The sequence below is a fragment of the Nansenia antarctica genome (assembly GCF_963989245.1).
Source record: "Nansenia antarctica genome assembly, chromosome: 3".
NCBI classification, from domain to species: Eukaryota; Metazoa; Chordata; class Actinopteri; order Argentiniformes; family Microstomatidae; genus Nansenia; species Nansenia antarctica.
This window is the reverse complement of record NC_137688.1, coordinates 17,565,026-17,587,570: the sequence shown is the minus strand read 5'-3', so window position 1 is coordinate 17,587,570 and position 22,545 is coordinate 17,565,026. Positions and strand designations below refer to the sequence as shown.

Sequence of the window (22,545 nt, the reverse complement as noted above, 5' to 3'; positions counted from 1 at the left end):
GGTCTGAGAGGAACTCGAGGGTGACTGCTGCACCGTACAGTACTGTATGCTAGAGAGCAGACAATTTAGGAGAGAGAAAGAGCGACATACGGACTGGAGCTGGATTGAAGGGAGCTGCATGACCATTATTACTTAAGATAAGCTATATAGTATCATTTCTATTCGTATTGCGGGACAAGAACAGTCACCGCCGTTTGAGGAATGGAATTTTATGTCTCGAAAACCTTTTAATTAAACCATGTAGCCTCATGTCACTTGACAAAACAGTGTCGATTTATGTTGGCATAGTGTTACTCGGGTTTGTGTGCGGCTACAAGTGATCTGAACCCTGCTATGGAGGACCCCTTCAGTCAAAATGAATCGGAGCACTGATGATGCGGAAAACTCCTGGAAAAACGGTTCCTCGGAACTTTACGGTGGGACAGAGCGGAGTACAACGTCGGCTGTCAACTTCTCCAGCAACAGCTCGAGCAATCAGACGGAGGTCGGTGAAGTGGATCTCACCCGAGCCATCCCCCTCGGTTTGGTCCTGGGGGCTTTCATCGTGTTCGCCATCGTGGGGAACATCCTTGTCATCCTGTCGGTGGTGTGCAACAGGCACCTGCGGACCCCGACCAACTACTTCATCATCAACCTGGCCATCGCCGACCTTCTCCTGGGGACCACGGTGCTGCCCGTGTCCGCCACCCTGGAGGTCCTAAACTATTGGGTGTTCGGCCGGATTTTATGCGACATCTGGGCAGCCATGGACGTGCTGTGCTGCACCGCGTCCATCATGAGCCTGTGCGTAATCTCCATCGACCGGTACATCGGCGTGAGTCACCCGCTGCGATATCCGAGTATAGTGACCGAAAAGCGAGCACTGCTGGCCATGCTCGGGGTCTGGGTGTCGTCGGTGGTCATTTCCATCGGACCCCTTCTCGGATGGAAGCAGCCGCAGTCGCCGGACGACACCGTGTGCCTCATCACCGAGGAACCGTTTTACGCACTGTTCTCTTCCCTCGGCTCCTTCTACATCCCTCTGGTCGTGATCTTGTTCATGTACTGTCGGGTGTACGTCGTGGTCAAACGGACCACTAAGAACCTGGAGGCCGGGGTGATGCGGGAGAGGATGAACTCCAGCGAACTGACGCTCAGAATCCACAAGGGATCCCAGGTGCACGTCGACGACTCCGGCACCACGGGCAAGAACCGCGCGCACCAGGCGAGGAGTACGCTCACGGTGAAACTTCTGAAATTCTCACGGGAGAAGAAAGCTGCTAAAACTTTGGGAGTCGTGGTTGGCATGTTTACGCTTTGTTGGCTCCCATTCTTCCTAGCCTTGCCTATCGGTAGGTTGAAATGATCATGTTTAATTGAATTGTATATTTGTGTTTAATTTCATATTTAATATGATGTATATATTATTTAGGTATGCTTTTACGCACGTTTACCTACACATAATAGCAGATAGGCTAACTAATAATGAATGATCATCAAGATAAAAAAATGTATACTAACAACGTATAGCCTACTATTTAGAACATGAACTATTTAGTGACATTGGACGTCATATCTAATTTGATCAGGCGAGACACTGCAGAGATGCTGCTAAAAAGCTTTTTCATTAGACTAATATCTGAATGGACATGTCAGTCGCCTATGGGGTATATTCATCGGTCACTGGTCCATAAATCCCACCAGCACCCATGAAGTCCACACTTGGATAGCAATCATTTTCCATCTCAGGATTAACTGCTCTGATTTATTAACATGCTGTGGCAGAGTTGACTTTAATATATTGTGGTGCGCAGCTCGCCTGACGCAACACAGCTGGCTGGCTGTGACTATGCTTATGATTGTAGCCTACATTTATACATGGTTCTACATTTTTGTTCGCTTTTTAAGATTTGCATATTTACTGTGATATGTTCAAGCATCTGCCTGGCCCCTTATAAACCTGGACACCTGGCTGTTTTTTGCGTTCAACACCAATACTCACCCCTCCCAATAAGTTGGCTATAGAGCAGACTTCTACTCAAGCCACTGATGCAAGAATCAGAATTTGAATCAGAATCAGAACCAGAATCAGAATCAGAATTGCTTTTACTACATCAATGTACGGGTACACAGAGTAAAATTCTTGGGTTCACGTTCTTCAACATTGGCATTACAGCCGAATACAAATTCAATAATAAAATAAAGCAGGATTTAAAATCAACTAAATCCACAATCAACAATACCAGCAATACCAGCAATAACAGCAATAACAGCAGAATACAAAATCAACAATAATAGAATAAAGTAAATGTAGGATGAGGTAATACGATGATAAGGTGATAGTAGTTGTACTACAGTGGGACTGCTATAAATCAGGGTAAATGTCAGTGCTGAGGTTCTCAGGGGTATGTGAGAGGAGTCTAAATATGTTCAATATAAATATAGTCTAAATATAGTTCTATATGTTGAGTGTGTTCGTACAGAGATGGCCCAAAGTATTCTACGTAAGGAGCGTGCCCCCTCTCTGGTCCTCCAGTCTTAGTTCAAGGGGCCTCAGACGCCAGGGAGATTGACAGGAGTTCAAACCCAGCCCACCGTCATGGCTGTTTGAGACAACATCTCAGAGGAAATGAAACAATATGGAGTGTGAGGCCTGTGCTGCAGGCATGCCATGGTGAGGGTCCAGAGAAGCAGATGAGGGGGATAAGAAAACACAAATCTTTATATACTCTTTTCTTTTCAGGCTTTTTCTTTTTCTAATAACTACTTCCCCCTCTCTGGACCTCTCTCTGTCTGTCTCTCTGGCTGTCGTCTGTCTGTCTGTCTGTCTGTCTGTCTGTCTGTCTGTCTGTCTGTCTGTCTGTCTGTCTGTCTGTCTGTCTGTTCCAATCTGCCTCTCTGGCCCATAGTAATCAGGGCACTAGCCTCTAATACTTGTGGTTGCCATTTGTGATGGTCCTGGCTGGTCACCACCCCCACCACACACACACACACACACACACACACACACACACACACACACACACACACACACACACACACACACACACACACACACACACATCAACTTAGCTTAGGTCACTTAGTCAAGGTCACTGTGCAAGGTCAGACAGCAAGAGATTCTTGAGTCTAGAGGGACACTTAATTAGATCCCAGATGCCCAGAACTCTGGGAAACTTCTGGGATTCTGCTGCTCCATGGGTCTAGAGGAGGACAGGAAGGAGGACAAGCAGAATGGGAGAATGAGATGGTCTGTACTCTTGTTTATTCAAGACGTATCAACAGACAACCATTAGTCCTAATGACCGGTATCCTGTTTAGTTTTTGATACTGTTATTATTAGAGATTTAAAAAATCAATATTACACACCCCTAACCATAACACAACCTCATTTAACTCCTGTGGGGTCAGTCTGGTGTGCAACAGGTGTGACAGTGAAGCATTTTCTCTTCTTTTGGCTCCACATTCCAAAGGTTTGGAGTATGAAGGTTTGAGGTTTCAAATAATGAATATGAAGTTAAAGTAGAAATTGTCAGTTTGTATTTGATGGTATTTTTACATATTGGTTTCACCATCCAGAAATTACACTTACATGCATACATAGTCCCTCTTATTTTAGGGTACGCAAATGTAATGGGAAAATTGGCTTGACGGTTGTTTCTCGTAAATCAGGTGTGTTCCGTCACATTATTTGTCCAGGCATAATAGAGGAAGGGTATAGAAAAAAGGTTAAGAAAAGGGTTAAGAGAAAATTCCCATCGTCTGGTGGGGTCAATGGGTCGCAGACTTCAGGCAGTTATTGCATGCAAAACATTGTCAAACAAATACTAAACTACTTACGGTAATTTGGACATTTCATGCACCGGTCCCATTACTTTTAGGTACCCTGAAATAGGGGGACTACACATACAAAGTGATGTAATTTGTGAATGGTGAAACCAATATGTACCACAATACCATCAAATAAAAACTGAGGATCTCTACTTTAACCTCATAGTAATTGACACTCTTAAGGCCAACGTTTTTTAAAAAAAGGTTTGGAGTGTACTGCCAAAACGCAGAGCATTGTAGGTCTTCTATCATGTCATCGAGAATCCCAAAGCGTAGGCAGTAGCTGATACCCTGTGCTTTAGTCTGTAATTGGAGAGTTTGGGATGGGTTGTTGGTTTTGTAGAATCAGCCTGTGCCTTTGTGGGGAGCCCTGGTTGAATGTCTGGCTCAGTGTGAAAGCTTCAGTAATGGGAGACTGAGCCTTCATTAGCCTCCACCCATGGAGGGAGATTTCCTGTGAGCCACTCATTATTGTTTGTCAATACGGCCACTATTTCCTTAACTCACTGTGTATGTTTTTGTTTGTGTGTGTGTGTGTGTGTGTGTGTGTGTCCACCTCACCCCTGACAGTACCTGCACTGCAGCCAATACTCTGTAATGTGATAGCCGTGAGTGATGTGCTGAATGTGCCCACAGCTGCTCCTGTCTACAGTCGATTGATGCCCATGCCCTCACCCTGCCATGCCCTCACCCTGCCATGCCCTCACCCTGCCATGCCCTCACCCCTGCCATGCCCTCACTCTGTCATGCCCTCACCCTGCCATGCCCTCACCCTGCCATGCCCTCACCCTGCCATGCCCTCACCCTAACATGCCCTCACTCTGTCATGCCCTCACCCTGCCAGGCCAGGTGGCACACAGAGGCACCGAAGGGCAGATACACATGAATGCATACACACACACACACACACACACATCCCTAATTAGAGAAATATTTCCCAATCTCAATAGCCACTGCATTTCTCATTCAGTAACACATCTGTTTGTCATGCAGTGCTCCCCCCGCTTACAGTAAACAAACATCTTCAGTTTACACTACCAATCCAGTTAATCTCATCCATGCACACGCTCATTCTAAGGGAATCGAAACGCATGCCTTTTCAGCTGTCTGTTCTGTTTCTCCCGGCTCATCTCCGCCAGTGATAAACCATTAGTCCTCAGGGGATAACTGTGTTATTTATTCTGCCCCCCCCCCCCCCCCCCATTTCCCCTGGCACTTTAACACCCAGCAGCGGCACTCATATCCTGTAAAGGGTGTGTCTTTTATTGACTGGTGCAGGCAGCATACCCAAACAGGACAGAAACCCAGACTTGTAAGTCATTAAGGGCATTATTAGATTAGATTTAGATTAGATTAAACTTTATTGTCATTACAGAGTACAAGTAATGCGAAATGCAGTTCAGCATCTATCCAGAAGTGCAAATAGTGATATAAACATGATATAAAAACATGACAGTGATAGTGATAGGTACAGTATGGTAAGTGCGGTAGTTATAGGTATAGTTATGAGCTATGTACAGTTAAGATAGTTATGTACACTGTACATTGTACAATATGGTATGTACAGTGCATTCAGAAAGTATTCAGACCTCTTCACTTTGAATGAATATCTTTGGATTCACATAGGAATCAATTACACACTGCGTAGATTAGGATGAGCTAAAAAACTACATCTAAGAGACTCAATTTTAAGAAATTTACTGAAATTTAAAAAGAAAGTCGCTTTGTCATTCTGGGGTAATATGTGTGGATTGATGGCAAATAATCTTTACGGAATACATTTTAAATTGAGGCTATAACACAACAAAATGTGTAGAAAGTGAACGGGTCTGAATACTGTCCGAATGCACTGTACAGATGTATAAATAGGGGCTATATGAAAAAGACGTATGTGCAAAAATGGTATGTGCAAAGGCAGTATTTGTAAACAGTAGTAGTGCAAAGGGTAAATGAGTGTTCACATTGACCAGGGTTGTGTGCAACAAGCAGTAGTGCAAAGGCTAATTTGATTGTCCACAGTGGCCGGGGGTGGGGAGGGGGCGCTGAGGGGGGGATAGTTCAACAGAGTGTGTGGGGGGGGATTGTTTATCAGCATGACAGATCTGTGAAAGAAGCCTGCTCGGCCAGCCTGTTCTGGAGCCTGCTGATACGGGACCTGAGGATCCTGTACTTTCTGAGTCTCTTAGATGGTGAGGGGTCAAACAGACCATGGCTGGGGTGCGAGGTGTCCGTGATGATGCTTACCGCCCTCCACCGACACTGGCTGGTCTGCCTAGAAGGACTCGATGGTAGGAAGTTTGGTGCCGATGATGTGCTGGGCGGTTGGTTTCCACCATCCGTTGTAGGGCCTGCCGGTTATTGCTTTTATATAACAGTTACACAACAAATATAGTTCCCAAAACTAACGTTTTCAAGGGAATGTGATAAACAAATCTACTGCGGTGTATGAATATCATCGCGGGTGATTTGACCGTGACATGATCATGGCTTCAAACGTCTCTCAGCCAATCACAATGCTTGTTCTGATCAAACCGTTGTATAAAGTGGCAATATGTGTCCGTTTGGAGGGGGGATGTGTGTGTGTGTGTGAGTGCAGGTGGTGCAAGTTTGTGCATGTGTTGTGTGTTTGTGTGTGTGTGTGTTTCATGCTAACGTAGCGAGGCCACTGGGAGGGCCGGTGGGGGGCTGGTAGATCTGTGGGCCGGGGGGCTGGTAGATCTGTGGGCCGCGGGGCTGGTAGATCTGTGGGCCGCGGGGCTGGTAGATCTGTGGGCCGGGGGGCTGGTGCATGGTGCCGGTCGATCTGTGGACCATGGACATGGACATCTGTTGTAGGTATCACTGCTCACCATCAGAATAACAGGATGTCTCGCTTCCTTCAATGGCTCTTCTACGGGTTCCTGTTTGCCTGCGTGTGTTTGTCTGTTTGTCTTCAGGAAGGAGGTGAAAAATATATTTTCGCTGAGTGGGGATCGAGAGCAGAGACAATGGTCCTCCACCAGTTCCTCTCATCCCATTGTCCTCCAGGCGTACTGCTGTATCCTCAGCAAACAGAACCGTTTACACTATAGGATCTTTACATAAACAAAAAAAACAAAACAAAAAAAAGCTTCCAAAAGTCCTTCCATTTACAATAAACCACCGCTTGAGCTCACAGGAAAACCAGTTTTCTTTGTTTGTGTTGAAAACCCCGTGTTGAGGTTGTTTTTTCTCCACACTAAGTCAAACTGACTCAACCTGTAATCCTGGTCTAGTCAGGGGCTGTGTGGACTGCTGCAGGCTGTGACCCCCCGTGTCCGGGTCCCTGTGCGGTCTGTGGTGTCCAGTCCGGTCCACTACTGTGTTTGCCCTTACGGCCCCTCGGTGGCCCGCGGTGGAGGAAGTGAAGCTTCCCAGTACATGCCGGTCCCTCTCCCAGCACACACTGGTCCACTGGCAGGCACCCCAGGCCTCAGAGACAGAGGGCTTAGTGGGAGAGAGAGCCAGAGAGCTGTTTGGACCCGGTCTGTCGGCCAAAGGTTGCAGAGATGAAGTGTGTTTACTGTTTACTGCACGGCTTGAGTCGCAGATGGCATAATAATAACCATTAGCATAGTGTGTGTGGTTGGTGTGTGTGTGTGTGTGTGTGTGTGTGTGTGTGTGTGTATGTGTGTGTGAGAGAGAGAGACTGAGAGGGAGAATGTGCTCTGTATGTGTCTTGGCCTCCTGTACAGTGGATGAATGGCCCTACTCTTAGTGGCTGGTATTTTCACATGCTATTTCCACCCCGTCCGTCCATGATGAATAAGTGATGGGTCTCTGTCTCTCTCTCTCTCTCTCTCTCTCTCTCTCTCTCTCTCTCTCTCTCTCTATCTCTGTCTCTTTCGTGGGTTGAGTGTTAGTCCCTGAGCCCAGCCAGTGAGTCAGTTTAATAACACTCAGAGCTGATTGGGATGTGACCATTTCCGTGCCCTCCAGGTCCTAGAGAGTGGTTAGTCCCAGATCCTAGAGAGTGGTTAGTCCCAGATCCTAGAGAGTGGTTAGTCCCAGATCCTAGAGAGTGGTTAGTCCCAGGTCCTAGAGAGTGGTTAGTCCCAGGTCCTAGAGAGTGGTTAGTCCCAGGTCCTAGAGAGTGGTTAGTCCCAGGTCCTAGAGAGTGGTTAGTCCCAGATCCTAGAGAGTGGTTAGTCCCAGATCCTAGAGAGTGGTTAGTCCCAGATCCTAGAGAGTGGTTAGTCCCAGATCCTAGAGAGTGGTTAGGGTTAGTGGTTATCTGTGTGTCAGGATATTGCTTGACCCAGTGGATATGATGTATCTATCGTTTAATGAACCACATGAATGCATTATTGGCATTTACGCATTTACAAATGCTCTTATGAGAAGCAGTGAGCCCCATAAATGTGTTAAGCAAACATTGTGTTACGAAATGCTACCACATGTTTTTGATGTTGATACATTAGAAAGGGGTATTATGTCCTAGAGGTAATTAGGTGATATGATGTCCTAGAGGTCACTTCACACATGACTGGCTGGGATCCAAGGGCATCCTCAAACTTGTGCCAGGAATGTGTTGTTCTTTTTGGAAGTTCACCTCCTCAGAGGATACAGACCCAAACACACACACACACACACACACACGCACACACACACACACACACACACACACACACACACACACACACACACACAAAAGGAGGCAATCACACACTTCCTGTGTTTTGTAGTTATCTGTTTTCTCCTGTCAGACATAGCTCCACTCTCACCTTGTTAATGTGTTGGACTCCCTCTCAGAGACGTTTGGGAGTAGAAGGAGACTGACACTGTGTAACACAGTGAAGTATCTCTCAGTAGCTTACTAAGGCCAAGTGTCAATGGAAGTGCCTGTTTGAAGTGAAATGTTTGGAACTGGATCCAGGATTTTTGAATTTACAGTATTTAGGTAACATCTTGAGGAATTTGTCTGCATGTCTGCATGTTCTTGATGTCAGAGCTGAGGATGTTGGACGTTCCTTCTCTCAACACCTCCCTTCTGTCTCTTCTAAACCATCTCCTCGTCCTCGTCCAATGACAGAATTACCTTGTATAGCCCTGGAGCGTGTTACTGCTGTTTTAGCGGAGTCATGCTGAGCTGGGTGGAGGAGGGAGGTGCTGAGCTCCAGACACCAGGTCACGTTGTGGCGTCTCCCTGCGCCATCAGTCTGACTGTGTCACTCAGGAAGGCAAGACAACGACAGGAAATGGAGATGTCAGTTGACCAATAACAGAGAAGTGAAGATCATCCTTGACTCCCTTGACCTCCAGAATGTTTTATTTCACGTGCAATCAACTTGTCAGTCTGTCGACATTTGGATGATATTTGAGACCCCTGGCTCCAGAAATGGTCACTGACAGACTCAAGGGGGAAGTCTGTGGAGACGACACGGCCGAGAGAGGTAGCAACCGCGGGATGACAGGTCACGTTAGCGGCCATGGCTACCGTAAGATATCGGTACTAAATACAATTTGATTGATTGATTGATTGATTTGTAGACACGTTTCCATATCACTGATCAGAGTTATGAGCAAGATTAGTGTTATGAGCTAAGTTAAATCTCAAGTAAGCAAGATCAATCTCCCTGTATTTTCTATTATTTCCAATGGAAGTGAACCCCCACGAGACTAGTGTTTGTCCCACCTAGCAACAGTAGCCTAGGAGGGCGGGACTATGGGCGGGTCTTGACAAAGGGTCAATTGATGGAATTTGGTATTTCTTGCTCTAGGCACAGGGTCAGCCATAGTCGGCAATCCTGGAGCAATTAGGGGTTAGGGATCGCACACACATTTTCAGTTCTATAAGAATGAGGTCAGGGCTTTTTGTGACAGTTACTCCAATTCCCATACCTTTGTTGTCCTTAAGCCATTTTGCCACAACTTAGGAAGTATGCTTGGGGGTCATTGTTCATTTGGAAGACCCATTCGCCAAAATTATTTTTTTCTTTTCTTTTTTTACTGACTTATTCCCATGCAATCAATTTGTCAGTCAATTTTTGGAACATGGTATTTTTGCTCTAGGCACAAGGTCAGCTATCTTCAGCTGCAGCAATTAGAGGCACTGAGTTCAAAGGTTGGCCTTAGAATACATTCACAGGTACACCGCCAATTAACTCAAAAGTTGTTAGTCTATTAGAAGCTTCTAAAGCCATAATTTTCTGGAATTTTCCAAATTGTTTAAAGGCACAGTCAACTTAGTGTATGTAAACTTCTGACCCACTGAAATTGTGATATAGAGAATTTTAAGTGAAATAATCTGTCCTAACCGACTTCCCAAAACTGACGTTTGTTAACATGAAATCTGTGGAGTGGACTTCAACGTAAGTGTATGTAAACTTCCAACTTCAACTGTATATATATATATACTGTATATTGAACAAAAATATAAACACAACACTTCTGTTTTTGCTCCCATTTTGAAATCAAAGACCTAAGACTTGGTAGATAAATTAACATTCAGTTTATGGGCAACAGCTCTGGTGGACATTCCTGCTGTGTGATAGAACTGCACATTTTAGTGGCCTTTTATTGTGACCAGCCTAAGGCACATCTGTGCAATAATCATGCTGTCTAATCAGCATCTGGATATGCCACACCTGTCAGGTGGATGGATTATCTCGGCAAAGGAGAAGTGCTCACTAACACAGATTTAAACACATTGGTGAACACAATTTGAGAGAAATAGGCTTTTTGTGTACATAGAAAAGGTATTAGGTCTTTGATTTCAACTCGTGAATTTTTTTAGCAAAAACTAACGTGTTGCGTTTATATTTCTGTTCAGTGTATATATATATATACAGATGCCATTTAGCTGAACGCCTTTATCCAAAGCAACTTACATTGCAGTGAGTGTATACATTTGTCAGGATATATGGTCCCAACGGGACCTCTTGTTCATCATCATTTCCTTTCCTGTTCTAAGAAATTCAAAACTTCTGTAGCTTTATGTAGTAAGCGGACTTTACACGTTTTTCAAAGGATAATGACCTAATTGTGTTGCAATGAGCTGCGTTTGAACATAGACAGAATTCCTTTTTCTTTCCTATATGCATTTAGAGATCTGCAGAAAATTCTGAGGACTGTAACAAATGCTACATTGAAATAATGGCATGATTGAAAAAAAATAAAGAAAGAGTGACCAAAAAAACGTTTTAGAGGGTGCACTCCCCACCACCCGCCACCCCCCACAGAAAGGAGAGAGGTTAAGACCAGAGAAAGTGAAAGTTCATTACTTATGGACAACTAAGAATGTGAGGTCATCCCTTGCTCTGGGTCATTCCATGACCTGTTGTCCCCTGGTTGACCCCCACATTCCTGCAACTAATGAGGCGTTTAATGTAATTAACAGTCATTAACAGTCTAGGGTTTCTATTTTTCCTGTGATGTGTGTAAATGTCAATCTTCTTGACCCAACATGAAGCATCAATGCTTGTTGTTATAGCACACTGCCACCTGCTGGACTCAAATGTAATACAAGTCTGTTTTGTGAGAAAGTCCCCATAGTCACACATGTATAAACTATGCTACTACTACTATATATAAAATAATATGTTGTAGAGGTTGTATATGTATACAGTTTAGTATAATCTTTTCTGTGATTTTTCTCTCTCTCAGGGTCTTTTAACGTAAACCTGCGTCCGTCCGAGACTGTCTTCAAGGTGATCTTCTGGCTGGGCTACTTCAACAGCTGCCTGAACCCCATCATCTACCCCTGCTACAGCCGCGAGTTCAAACTAGCCTTCATCCGCATCCTCAGGTGCCAGTGCCACCGCAGGAACCGCTGGCGTGCACACAACTACCACACCTCCAACCGCAACTCCTCCTCCGGCTACTCACGCAAGGGCTCGGCGGAGCACACCTCCAACGGGAGCCAGCGCACCCTGCCCTCCTCCCCCTGCCCCAGCCCCACTTATCTGGGCACGGGTCTGCCCGTTTGCCCTGAGGGGAACACATTGTACACCTGGGGGGCTTCCAGGAAAACATCCACCTCCCCCTCCCCTTCCTCCCCGCCGCCGGGGAGTCCCTCAGACTGCCAGCTAGGCCCTCTGAGGGCGGAGACGTCCCAGGGAGGGACCCAGCACAGGGAGCCTGGTGATCCTGGGGTGTTCTCCTTCCCCTGTGGTCAGAATGGAAACAGGGCTCTGGTGGTGGAGAGAGGGGGCACAGCCAACCCAAATGAGGAGAAGGTGTGACTGAGTCATTATAGTCATGAGTCATTGAGTCATTCCTGACAGGGATTTCAATCCCACACAGGACCAGACTGATGATGGGGGATGATGTTTTGTCCTGGTTCATGTCAAAGGTTCAAGTGATAATGAAGCAATCATTCATGTGTCAGTGGATTTTATCATTGTCATAAAGAATGTGAATGGGTAAAGATGACACTGCAGTGTTGAGAGTATGTTTAGCTGTGTAATGTACCAGGCTGTGTGGCCTGTGACTGTGACTCCCCCTAGTGTCAGAGTGCATTAATGCAGCTAAAACTACATTTCCCAGAAGACTGGAGGACCACATACGCACATACATACAATACTGCATACTATGGAAAGGAAAGAGACCAGTGCATGTGTTTGTAACACGGCTGTGTATACCAGACTATGGGCTCCATTTTGAACTGTGCCTGAAGAAGCTACCTATTGTTTCACATTTTTGTCCTGAATCATTGAATCCTCTTTGAATCCTCTCCGGGATTTGTGATGCCCCTGACAAAGAAACTATGTACAGTCGGGGAAATAAGTATTGAACACATCAACATTTTATCCAGTAAATGTATTTCCAATGAGCCTATTCAAGTGAAATTTGCACCAGACTTTGGTATTAACTCAAACAATCCAGACAAAAAATCTAAACATTAAAGTCCATAAGTAAATAAAGTTATGTGTAATAATGTGGAATGAAACAGGAAAAAAGTATTGAACACACTAACTGAAATTAATTAAATATTTTCTGTATGAAGTAACAGAAGATTGCGGGGGGCCCTCTTGTGGATCTGGATCTTCAGATGCTTCCACAAATGTTCAATTCGGTTTAAGTCAAGTGATTGACTAGGCCATTCCAACAAGTAGATTTTCTTTCTCTGAAACCAATTGCGAGTTTCCTTTGCTGTATGCTTTGGACCGTTGTCCTGCTGGAAGGTCCATACACGTCTCATCCTCAGCATCCTGGTGGATGGCAGCAGGTTCATCTCAAGAATCTGTCTGTACATGGCTCCATTCATTGTTCCTTCAATGATATGAAGTCTGCCAGTACCACGAGAGCAGAAACAGCCACACACCATGATACTTCCACCTCCAAACTTCACTGTTGGTATAGTGTTGTGATGCGGGTGATGTGCAATGCCATTTCTCCTCCAAACATGGTGTGTAGTGTGACAGCCAAAAGGTTACATTTTGGTCTCATCTGACCAGAGTACATGCAGTAGTTCACTGGCATGTCCAAATGTTGTTTGGCAAACCTTAAAGGAGCTTCAACATGTTTTTTGTTTTTTTCGTAGTGGAGTCTTGCGGGCTGAGCGTACACAGAGGCCATGGCGGTGGAGTGCATTGCCTACTGTCCTTTCTGTCACAGTTGTACCTGCTGCCTCCAAGTCTTTCTGGAGCTCTTTCCTAGTGGTCCGTGGCTCTTTGGCTACTCTTCTAAGTATCCTTCTGACTCCCTGATCAGAAATCTTGAGAGGAGCTCCTGTGCATGGCCGGTTGATGGTGGAGGGATGTTGCTTCCACATACGGATAATGCCCCCAATGGTGCTTACTGGAAGATTCAGAAGTTGTGAAATATGTCTGTAGCCAATTCCATGTCCCATGTTTTGCAACAATCAGGTTGCGAAGGTCTTGAGACAGCTCTTTGCTTTTACCCATCATTAGATGTTTGTTGTGTGGCATCTTGGTAACAAAAAAAAACTTTTATAGCCATAAATATATTCTAACCCAGCTGACATTAATTAGCACAGATTGGAGGTAGAGTTGACTCCTAACTAATATGGTTTTCAGCTGGTTCCTTGCCTTTCCTTGCTGTGGTGTACTACTTTTTCTTAGTGTATTCAATACTTTTTTCCTGTTTCATTCCACTTTATTCCACATAACTTTATTTACATATGGACTTAAATGTAAAAAAAATTGTCTGGATTGTTTGAGTTAATACCAAAGTATGGTGCAAATTTTACTTGAATAGGCTCATTGGAAATACATTTACTGGACAAAATGTTGTGTTCAATACTTATTTCCCCCACTGTATATGTGTGTGTGAAGAGCAGATCACGTTTCTGTTACTGTCACTTGGTATCTTTATGCTATGTTTGCCTAAATAAAGTATAACCTGATTTATCTGGTGTTGTAGTCCTGTGGGTAAACATCTAGTGGGTAAAAGGGAAGCTGGTGGAGGTCGACATCGGGTGTATGCGGTGTGTGAAGGTGTATTGTGGTGTGTGAATGTGTATGCATGAATATGTATGTGGTGTGTTCAAATGTGTATGTGTGTTTGAATGTGTATGCAGTTTTTGAATGTGGATCAATGTGTGAATGTGTATGCAGTGTGTGAATGTGTATCAATGTGTAAATGTGTATGTGGTGTGTGAATGTGTATCAATGTGTAAATGTGTATGTGGTGTGTGAATGTGTATCAATGTGTGAATGTGTATGTGGTGTGTGAATGTGTATGCAGTTTTTGAATGTGATATGCGTCCTGCACTAAGCAGTGAGTAAACATACCTGAGTGTCTTAGGCCGGGAGTGCACATGACGCAGGGACAGAGAGGGTCGTCTCTAGAGGAGAGATAGTAACAGAGGTTTATGGCCGACAGACAGACCTAATCGATCCATGCTTGACCATAAATCACCATATCTGACATAGGGTCCCCTCATTCTTGGCTAGTTAGGCTTGCTGAGATGCATGCTGGTTAATGAGTGACTGTGCCGTGCTGTGACACTAAGCATCACTGGGACACACAGATTCCCCGCAGACAGAAGGTGCAGAGACGACCACTTCTGAGCAAAGAGCCTGCGGACTGTGGACCCTGTGGGGAAGGCTCAGAGAGTATTGTATTGAATAGACAGCAATAGATCAATGAGCAAGGCTCAAGAGCGGAGGGGGGAAGCGTGAATCGGTTCATTGGAATGGATTTTATCTTCAACTAAGTGAGGATAGATTGAACTGACATCTCGTGGGACACGTGGAAGAGAGGCCTTTTGTGAGCGAATCTGCTGCAATCTCTTTTTGTGATATATATTTACACCCATAATCACTAGTCTTAGTGTATTTGTCTCTATACTAATGTGGACATCTTGGGTTTTCTCTCATGATGGTTGTCACCTCAGCCAATCACAGCCTGCTTTCCAACGACAGCACCTCAGTGCTATTCCATGGAACTGCGGCCAGAGTGAGTGTGCTCTGCCTCCTGCTCCCCATCCCGATTTTCGCCATCCTGGGGAACGTCCTCATCATGGCCTCTGTGGGACTCTTCCGGAATCTTCAGACACCCACCAATGCCTTTGTGGTTTCCCTGGCGATCGCAGACTTCTTGGTCGCCGTGCTAGTCATGCCGTTCAGCCTGGTGCGTTCCGTCGACACCTGGCACTTCGGCCGGAGCTTCTGCACCGCTCACTTCCTGCTCGACGTCACCCTCAGCACATCCTCCATCTTTCACCTCAGCTGCGTGGCGCTGGACCGCTATGTGGCGGTCTGCGACCCGTTACACTACCCCGCCCGCATGTCTCCCAGGCGCGTGGCCGTTCTCCTGCTGCTCTGCTGGCTTCTCTCTTTCCTCTACGCCTCCGTCTCTGTCTCCTTTGGCAGCTACTCCCTGGTGCCCCCTATAGGGTCTCCCTACGGCCACCAGAAGGCCTGCATGGCGAGCTTCCAACCCGCCTACGCCATGGCCTCCTCCATTGTGTGTTTCTTCCTCCCTGTGGGCTTCATGCTGTTCGCCTATGGGAGGATCTTCATGGTAGCCCAGAGGCAGGCGAGGTGGATCCATGCTATGGAGCACCAGGCGGGGCAGCTTCAGACGGGCCACAACCAGGCGGGGCAGCTCCAGGTGGGCCACAACCAGGCGGGCCACAACGGCAGCCCTGACCCGACAAGAGGAGGCCAGGTGGGGGGCTGCGTGATGAGGAAGGAGAGGAAGGCAGCGAGGACCCTGGGTCTAATCATGGGAGTCTTCCTGCTGTGCTGGTGTCCATTCTTCAGTGTCAACTTGACCCACCCCCTGTGGGGGTATCACATCAACCCCCTGGTCCTGGAGATCATTATGTGGCTAGGCCATGCTAACTCTTCCCTCAACCCCTTCCTCTATGCCTCCTTCAACAGGGACTTCCGCCATGCCTTTGTGTCCATCTTGGGATGTGGGATACTAGGCAGACAGCCGGAACCCCCAACGGGCAGGAGGTCACCACCGACTGGTGAAAGGGCCTTGGAGACTATTTCAAAATAACCACTGATCATTCACTAACTGTGAGGCTGCAAAAATCCCTTCTTTTTTTTACGAAACAAAGAAATGTATACTGTAAGTGCAGGACAATGTCTCCTATTTTCTCTCCCTCTCTTTTGTGTTGTTTGAAGGAAAATGAATAATGTATCATCCTTTCCCTGAATAAAATAGATAATAATGTTCTGTCACCCCTAACCCTAACCCTAACCCTATAAAGTGGTGATTTGTAGTTTCAAGGTATCAGAGAGTGCCGCCTGCTCATCGTGACATTGCGTTTATCAGGGAAACAAAGTTGTTCACCAGGATGTGTTATATAGGGTAGAGGCAGATTGTTCCTTCCTGCCTGTGTGGAACAGAGCAGAAACAGTCAGAGGAACAGCAATCATGATGAGGCGGCAGAGCAACAGAACACTTGTAGTTGGACCGTAGTATAGAGCACTCACATCAGAACCAATTGTGAGAGGGTCTGGAAAGTAGGGCAAGGTCATTTTTCAGTTTTTTTCTAGATTATGAAAGTGCAGATTGTAAGCTTTCAAATGATGTGTCATACAAAATAGTTGAAGAAGATGTGCTTATTTGGAAGTTGGTACACCTCAAACCAAATACTGGAGAATATGGCTCTGAATCAAAACACACACAAAACAGCTGCTTATAGCTAGCGGCTAAAAAGGAACATCAACATGCTAAAAACACATAACTACACATAATTAGATGATCACACAGGTCCTTGCTTTTGAAAGTGTCCTAAAACGTACGTTTGTTTACAAGCCATGTATCACTTATCCAGTAGTCTGCAGCAGATGAGACAGTGAATCTAATTCACAAATGCTTAGTATTTAGTGATCCTAAAACGGTTGTTTGTTATATCGAGTGGGCTCTTCAACACTTCAACTTTCATAATATGCAAAAAACACTTTTTCAGCTTTATCAGCTTTTTGCTCATTGCCGACATGTGGCCCTTTTCACCAGACCGTGTCAGAAGTTGCAAGTCTAATCCACCTACAGAGAGAACGGTTGCTCTGCTATGTTTAGAATTGGTTGATTCCAGAGGAGGCATAGCAACTGCTTTTTCTCCACTCTTCGGTTGTAATCCTGACGAGAAAAAATGTATTCTCTGTCCTGATGCATTTCAGTGGCACAATTTATGGGGATTGCACCATCGCAATTGCTTTTGGTATTAAGCCTACAGTTGTATTATCTAACATGGTTTGTCTTTCTGAAAGCAAAAATTGCTAATCCTTATTAGTTGACCTAAAAACCGACAATAAGCCTAGCATTACAGGTAATTGGGCGTATTCAGTTGTAGGGGTATAATTGTTATATGGAGCAACAGAAGTAATTGATGCCTTGACTTTTATGAGTAGACCCTAGCAGTGATGCCGGTAACGCGATACTAAGTAACGCGATACTCTAATCTGAATACTTTTCCCAGTAACGAGTATTCTAACGCGATACTATTTCCAAATCAGTAATCGGATTAAAGTTACTTATTCAAGTGGATGTGCGTTACTATTGCGTTACTACCTCATAACTTAGGCTAAATGCAGTATTTCTTTGTAATGTTCGATAGTAAACAAACATTTCTCGCGTCTTGGGGAGTGACGTCAGTGCCCACGTTTTCAACACGAGGTTACTATGGAAGGCCATGCCCGCAAAAAACGGCTCTCGACTATCGCGAGATTGCAGCAGAATCGCTCACGTGTATCACCACGCTGATTGCACAGTGTAAACAGAAGCGTAGCCTACACAATGGAGCGAGAACAGAGATATGCGTTAAATAGCTGGAAATATAAGGATTATTTTGAGTTTGTGTCAGCAAAGGATGACAAGAACATAAATGTTGATCATTGATAAACTAAATTGATAAGACTCACCCAGTTTAGGATTAGGATTATATTAGGATCATATCTGAATGGTCAGGGTAGGTTTTAGGTTTTGTGAAACCACTCCTTGCTAGTTACTGTTAAATAAAGATTATATTTATTTTATTGTTTAAAAACAAGTATTTATGTTGGGTGAGGCAAAGAAAGACTCTTTATTTTGTTGTTTGAAGTTATTGTTTAAAGTTTAATTATGTAATTTAAGTTACTGTTAAAAATTTTGGCAAAACCAGTTTTCATTTTTATGTTGCGGGGGGGGGGGGGGGGGGGGTCGGGTGCCTAGGCAGCTGCCAATAGTAACTAAAAAAGTAACTAGTAATCTAACTTAGTTACTTTTAAAATCAAGTAATCAGTAAAGTAACTAGATTACTTTTTAAAGGAGTAATCAGTAATCAGTAATCAGAATACTTTTTCAAAGTAACTGTGGCAACACTGGACCCTAGTCACCTGACACACTACAAACAATCCTCCGTGTGGCATCATTTGGGTCATTTAGTGGCCTCTACCTCCTGTTGGTAAAGTTCTACAAGATTTCACAATTCTCAGTTTAAGAACAATGCAGTTTATGGCTTGTTTTAAAATCATCTACGTTGGTGCCAATTGTGTTTTTCTTGTGGGTATGACTTACTCTCAACCAAAATAATCGTTGTAGTCAATGAATAAACTCCTCTAAAGTAGCCCACAGGATTGTCCTGATTGGTACCAATAACAAGGTGGTGTTCTCTAGCCCGATTTGGTCTAACATCAGGGACATTGTGGACTGATTCAATGCTTTTTTATATGACTTCTTGTCTCTTTGTTCCAGTTCAATAGAGGGTGAACAAACTTCCAGTCACTAATCAGCATCAAGGCACACTGCCAGGGAGTGTGGCGCCAATGGTATTATGTCTTTATGGGCCTTTGTGTGGGTGGGTGGTGAAGGTGTATATCAAGAGGCAGAGTTCTACCTCTCTGTACATGTCTGCCTCTCAGCACCTCATCTCTTCATCTCCTCACTGCTGCTCCACCATGGCCATTACTGGGAAATACGAGATCGAGAACCAGGAGAACTAACGATGAATTTCTCAAGGACATTTGAAAACAACTATGTTACAAGACTGACATTATCGTCTGAAGGCAGTGTATCTACGTATGTTACAGTGACTGAAATGGTTCTGAGGTAATTTTTCTTCTCTTCTGACTTATGAATATTCTGTGCCCATATTGACTATTATGTGCCCTTATTTCCAATAGTTAAGTCTTACACCGACTCTCAACTTTACCCCAGGGATCCCTGATAGGATCCCATAGAGAAGGTTGGAACAGAGGTAGTTCAGAACGGCAACGATTTCACCTGGAACCAGATCAACCCCACCACCCCCATGACCAACAAGTTCACCATCGACGAGGAGACCAAGGCAGCAAAGAAGTTCAAGATCAGAGAATGAATTCACGCCCTCACAAACAATGGCTTTTGTGTGCTTCTAAAGTTTAACCAGAACAATGCTGTTAAATGACTGACAGCACATAAAATAAGTTGATGCAGTGTTGCCAACTGATTATGAAGTGTTTGTGGCAACTATTGTGAAATGACTTTCACAATATGTTAGGCCATCATCACCATTGACGAGGGCAAATTATGAGTACAATTCCCAAATTATCAGCACACAGCTGAGATCAGCAGAGACAAGCTCATCGCGGTGAGAGAGAGAGGTGTGTGTGTGTGTGTGTGTGTGTGTGAGCGTGTGTTTAAAGCTTCACACGACAACAATTAATGTTATATTAAAAACCATCATTGCAATTCACTACAACCCTCGCTACATCCTATCCCTATTTTCTGTTCTCCTTCTCTCCCCCTTAGTGTTCAACAGCAAGTGGAGCAAAAGCAACAGTGACCTTTCCAGCAAGAGGATCTAAAAATGCAACCTTTCGAGGATTCACGACATGTATCAGTATAGCGGCAGTAGCCTAGAGATTAGAGAGGCCGGCTAGCAATCAGAAGGTTGCTGGTTTGATCCCCGCCTCGAGAGTGAGCCTGCATGTGCCCTTGAGCAAGGCATTTAACCCCTAATTGCTCCAGAGGTGCTGAATATGTCTGACCCTGTGCCTAGAGCAAATAATACCAAATTCCAACAATTGACTGACAAGCTGATTGCATGGCAATAAATCAGTATAGTACATGCCATTTTGCTTGTTTGTTTTCTGCTCTTGTTCGCAATGTTGGAATATTGCAACGCGTCCCCTTTCCTCAAATCATGAATGGAAGGCATTCATTGTTGCCATTGCGTGTTACAGTATTGGGTGGGAGCTAGCTGATCTCCGCATGGTACCTCGATGTAGAGCTTCTAGCTCTAGTCTCAGACAAACTTGTACAAACTTGTAGCCTCTGCATGTCTCATTCACATCTCATTGCATCATCACTCAAGGACCGACACCGTATGTTTCTGTGCTACTCAGTGGTGTGTGTGTGGAGGGAGGGGACAAGGCAGGTGTGGCAGTGACTCACTCAGGGGGTGGATGACGGAGGTGTATTTAAAGAGAGAGAGCATGCCACAGCCTCGTCTTTCTCTTCCTGCCCTCTCTCACCTCATCCTCGTCAACTCTCTCGCAGCGCGCCCTCGACCTCACCACCATGGCGTTCACTGGGAGGTACGAGCTGGAGAGTCAGGAGAACTATGAGGAGTTCCTAGAGGCCATCGGTAAAAGTCGACAATGTTTCAATGAAACATGTTTGGACAGAATTGTAGATGTATGTATCGCAGACAACATTGTCACAAACCCAAACCTCTCAGTCAACCATCCTCTGCCCTCCTTCACTCTTCACATTAGGGTTCCTCAATGCCAAGACAGACTGCAAGGTGGTGACAGAGGTGGTTCAGGAGGACCAAGACTTCACCTGGACCCAGAAGATCCCCAACTGGAGCTGGACAAACAGCTTCACCATTGGCCAGGAGTGTGAGCTGGAGACCATGATGAACACCAAATTCAAGGTAAGAGAATCCACACTCCCTAAGTGGAAGTTTGCTGTGGAAAAGATAGGGCCATGATGTCACATACTATATTGAAACAACTAGATTCATTATACAGTATTAGATATATTCAATAGGACCAGTATTTAATTCTGTCATTGAACATATTACATTATATTTGAAGTAACGGTATTTTGACACTTGAAAATGTTACTTCAAACTGAAGTGTGTCAAGACAAAATGACCACTTAAAACTAGCTTCCATGGCTATCAGAGAGAATGTGACTCTCATGTGCCAAACTCTTTGTGTCCCTCGTAGGCCACCGTCACCATGGAGGGGGGCAGAATCTGTATACAGTTCCCCCAGTACTTGTTCACAGCTGAGCTTGATGAGGACAAGCTTGTTATGGTAAGAGGGTGATTTTCTACACTACAATGGAACATACCACTGCAGTATAACTTCCTTCATTCCATAAGGGTGATGTGACATTTTTCTCTCCAGTTCTGGATGGCATGCATCGCTCTTTATGACAGAAGAGCAAACATACACTCATAGAGAAACACTACTCATAACTCTCTCTTCCCTCCTATGGACTCTAGAAGTGCACAACCCCAGGAGAGAAGGGTGTGACCATGAAGAGAATTAACAAAAGGATCTAAAGTCTCCCATCCAACATGTTGATGCAAGAAACTCTGTTCCTACCTTGTAAATGAGCTGTAAAATACATGCTGTCCATAAAAGTTGGGCATGTCTAGAAATGCATGAGCATGCAGATAATTTATTGAACTATGGTACTGTCTGTTCATGTGAATGAATTCATGTTCTGTAATATCCAATTGTGTCCGTCCAGCAACCTGAGTCTTAGAGGCTGTGTGCTCCTGCATGCATCTCTTGTCCTCTGTCCATTTGCATCCAACGTCCAATGAATGGTCCATATGACCATACCTTCATGTGAATAAATACAATTCCTGGTCATTCCTGGTCTGTGTTTCAAAATAAAAGTCTGAACATTTTGATTGGTTGTCGACATGCGGACCAAAACACTAGAATGAATGTGTCACAAATGGCAGCCTGCCATACAAAATATCTGAAAAGAAAAACAATGTCATACATCAGTCTCACACCCTAGCAACAATGCAAAACGTTATTCAAATCAAATGTGGAACCTCAGGCACCTTCAACTGTTTTTCCACTTTATTAAAGTACATCTGAAGGCAGGAGGTGCAGTTAGATCTACTTCTATTATAAATCTATATTTCAGTTTTACTTGATTGTTTTGAGCACATTTCTTGGAATAGTATATTACAATTACGACGTTCACCTTTGTGATTACAGACTGATTGTTAGTTTTGGTACTATTGGTCGAAGAGAGTTTACATGTTTGGAGGAGAGATTCAATATAATGGGAGAAATGCTGAAGAATTGTTGTTCTTTATTGTCATTGTATGAAAGCAATGAGAATCAGAATCAGAAT

The 22,545-nt window shown here is 44.6% G+C and overlaps 3 protein-coding genes and 1 pseudogene across 4 annotated transcripts; all 4 read left to right on the top strand.

Annotated features, from left to right (window-relative positions):
- Positions 1–334: 334 nt before the first annotated feature.
- LOC308153801 (alpha-1A adrenergic receptor-like) lies at positions 335–12,011 on the top strand (the record flags this gene model as incomplete). Its single annotated transcript, XM_080526990.1, has 2 exons — positions 335–1,331; positions 11,434–12,011. The coding sequence occupies exons 1-2, from the start codon at positions 356–358 to the stop codon at positions 12,009–12,011; spliced, it is 1,554 nt and encodes a 517-aa protein (XP_080383116.1). The 5' UTR covers positions 335–355.
- Positions 12,012–15,114: 3,103 nt separating this feature from the next.
- Positions 15,115–16,245, top strand: LOC308153800 (trace amine-associated receptor 1-like; the record flags this gene model as incomplete). Its single annotated transcript, XM_080526989.1, has 1 exon — positions 15,115–16,245. The coding sequence occupies one exon, from the start codon at positions 15,115–15,117 to the stop codon at positions 16,243–16,245; it is 1,131 nt and encodes a 376-aa protein (XP_080383115.1).
- A 2,885-nt stretch (positions 16,246–19,130) lies between these two features.
- LOC308153799 (gastrotropin-like) lies at positions 19,131–19,549 on the top strand (annotated as a pseudogene). Its single transcript has 2 exons — positions 19,131–19,197; positions 19,403–19,549. The product of its transcript is annotated as a gastrotropin-like (transcript).
- Positions 19,550–20,733: 1,184 nt separating this feature from the next.
- On the top strand, positions 20,734–21,730 carry LOC308152203 (gastrotropin-like; the record flags this gene model as incomplete). Its single annotated transcript, XM_080525126.1, has 4 exons — positions 20,734–20,800; positions 20,931–21,091; positions 21,390–21,479; positions 21,671–21,730. 4 exons carry the CDS (start codon positions 20,734–20,736, stop codon positions 21,728–21,730), a joined length of 378 nt encoding a protein of 125 aa, XP_080381252.1.
- Positions 21,731–22,545: the final 815 nt, after the last annotated feature.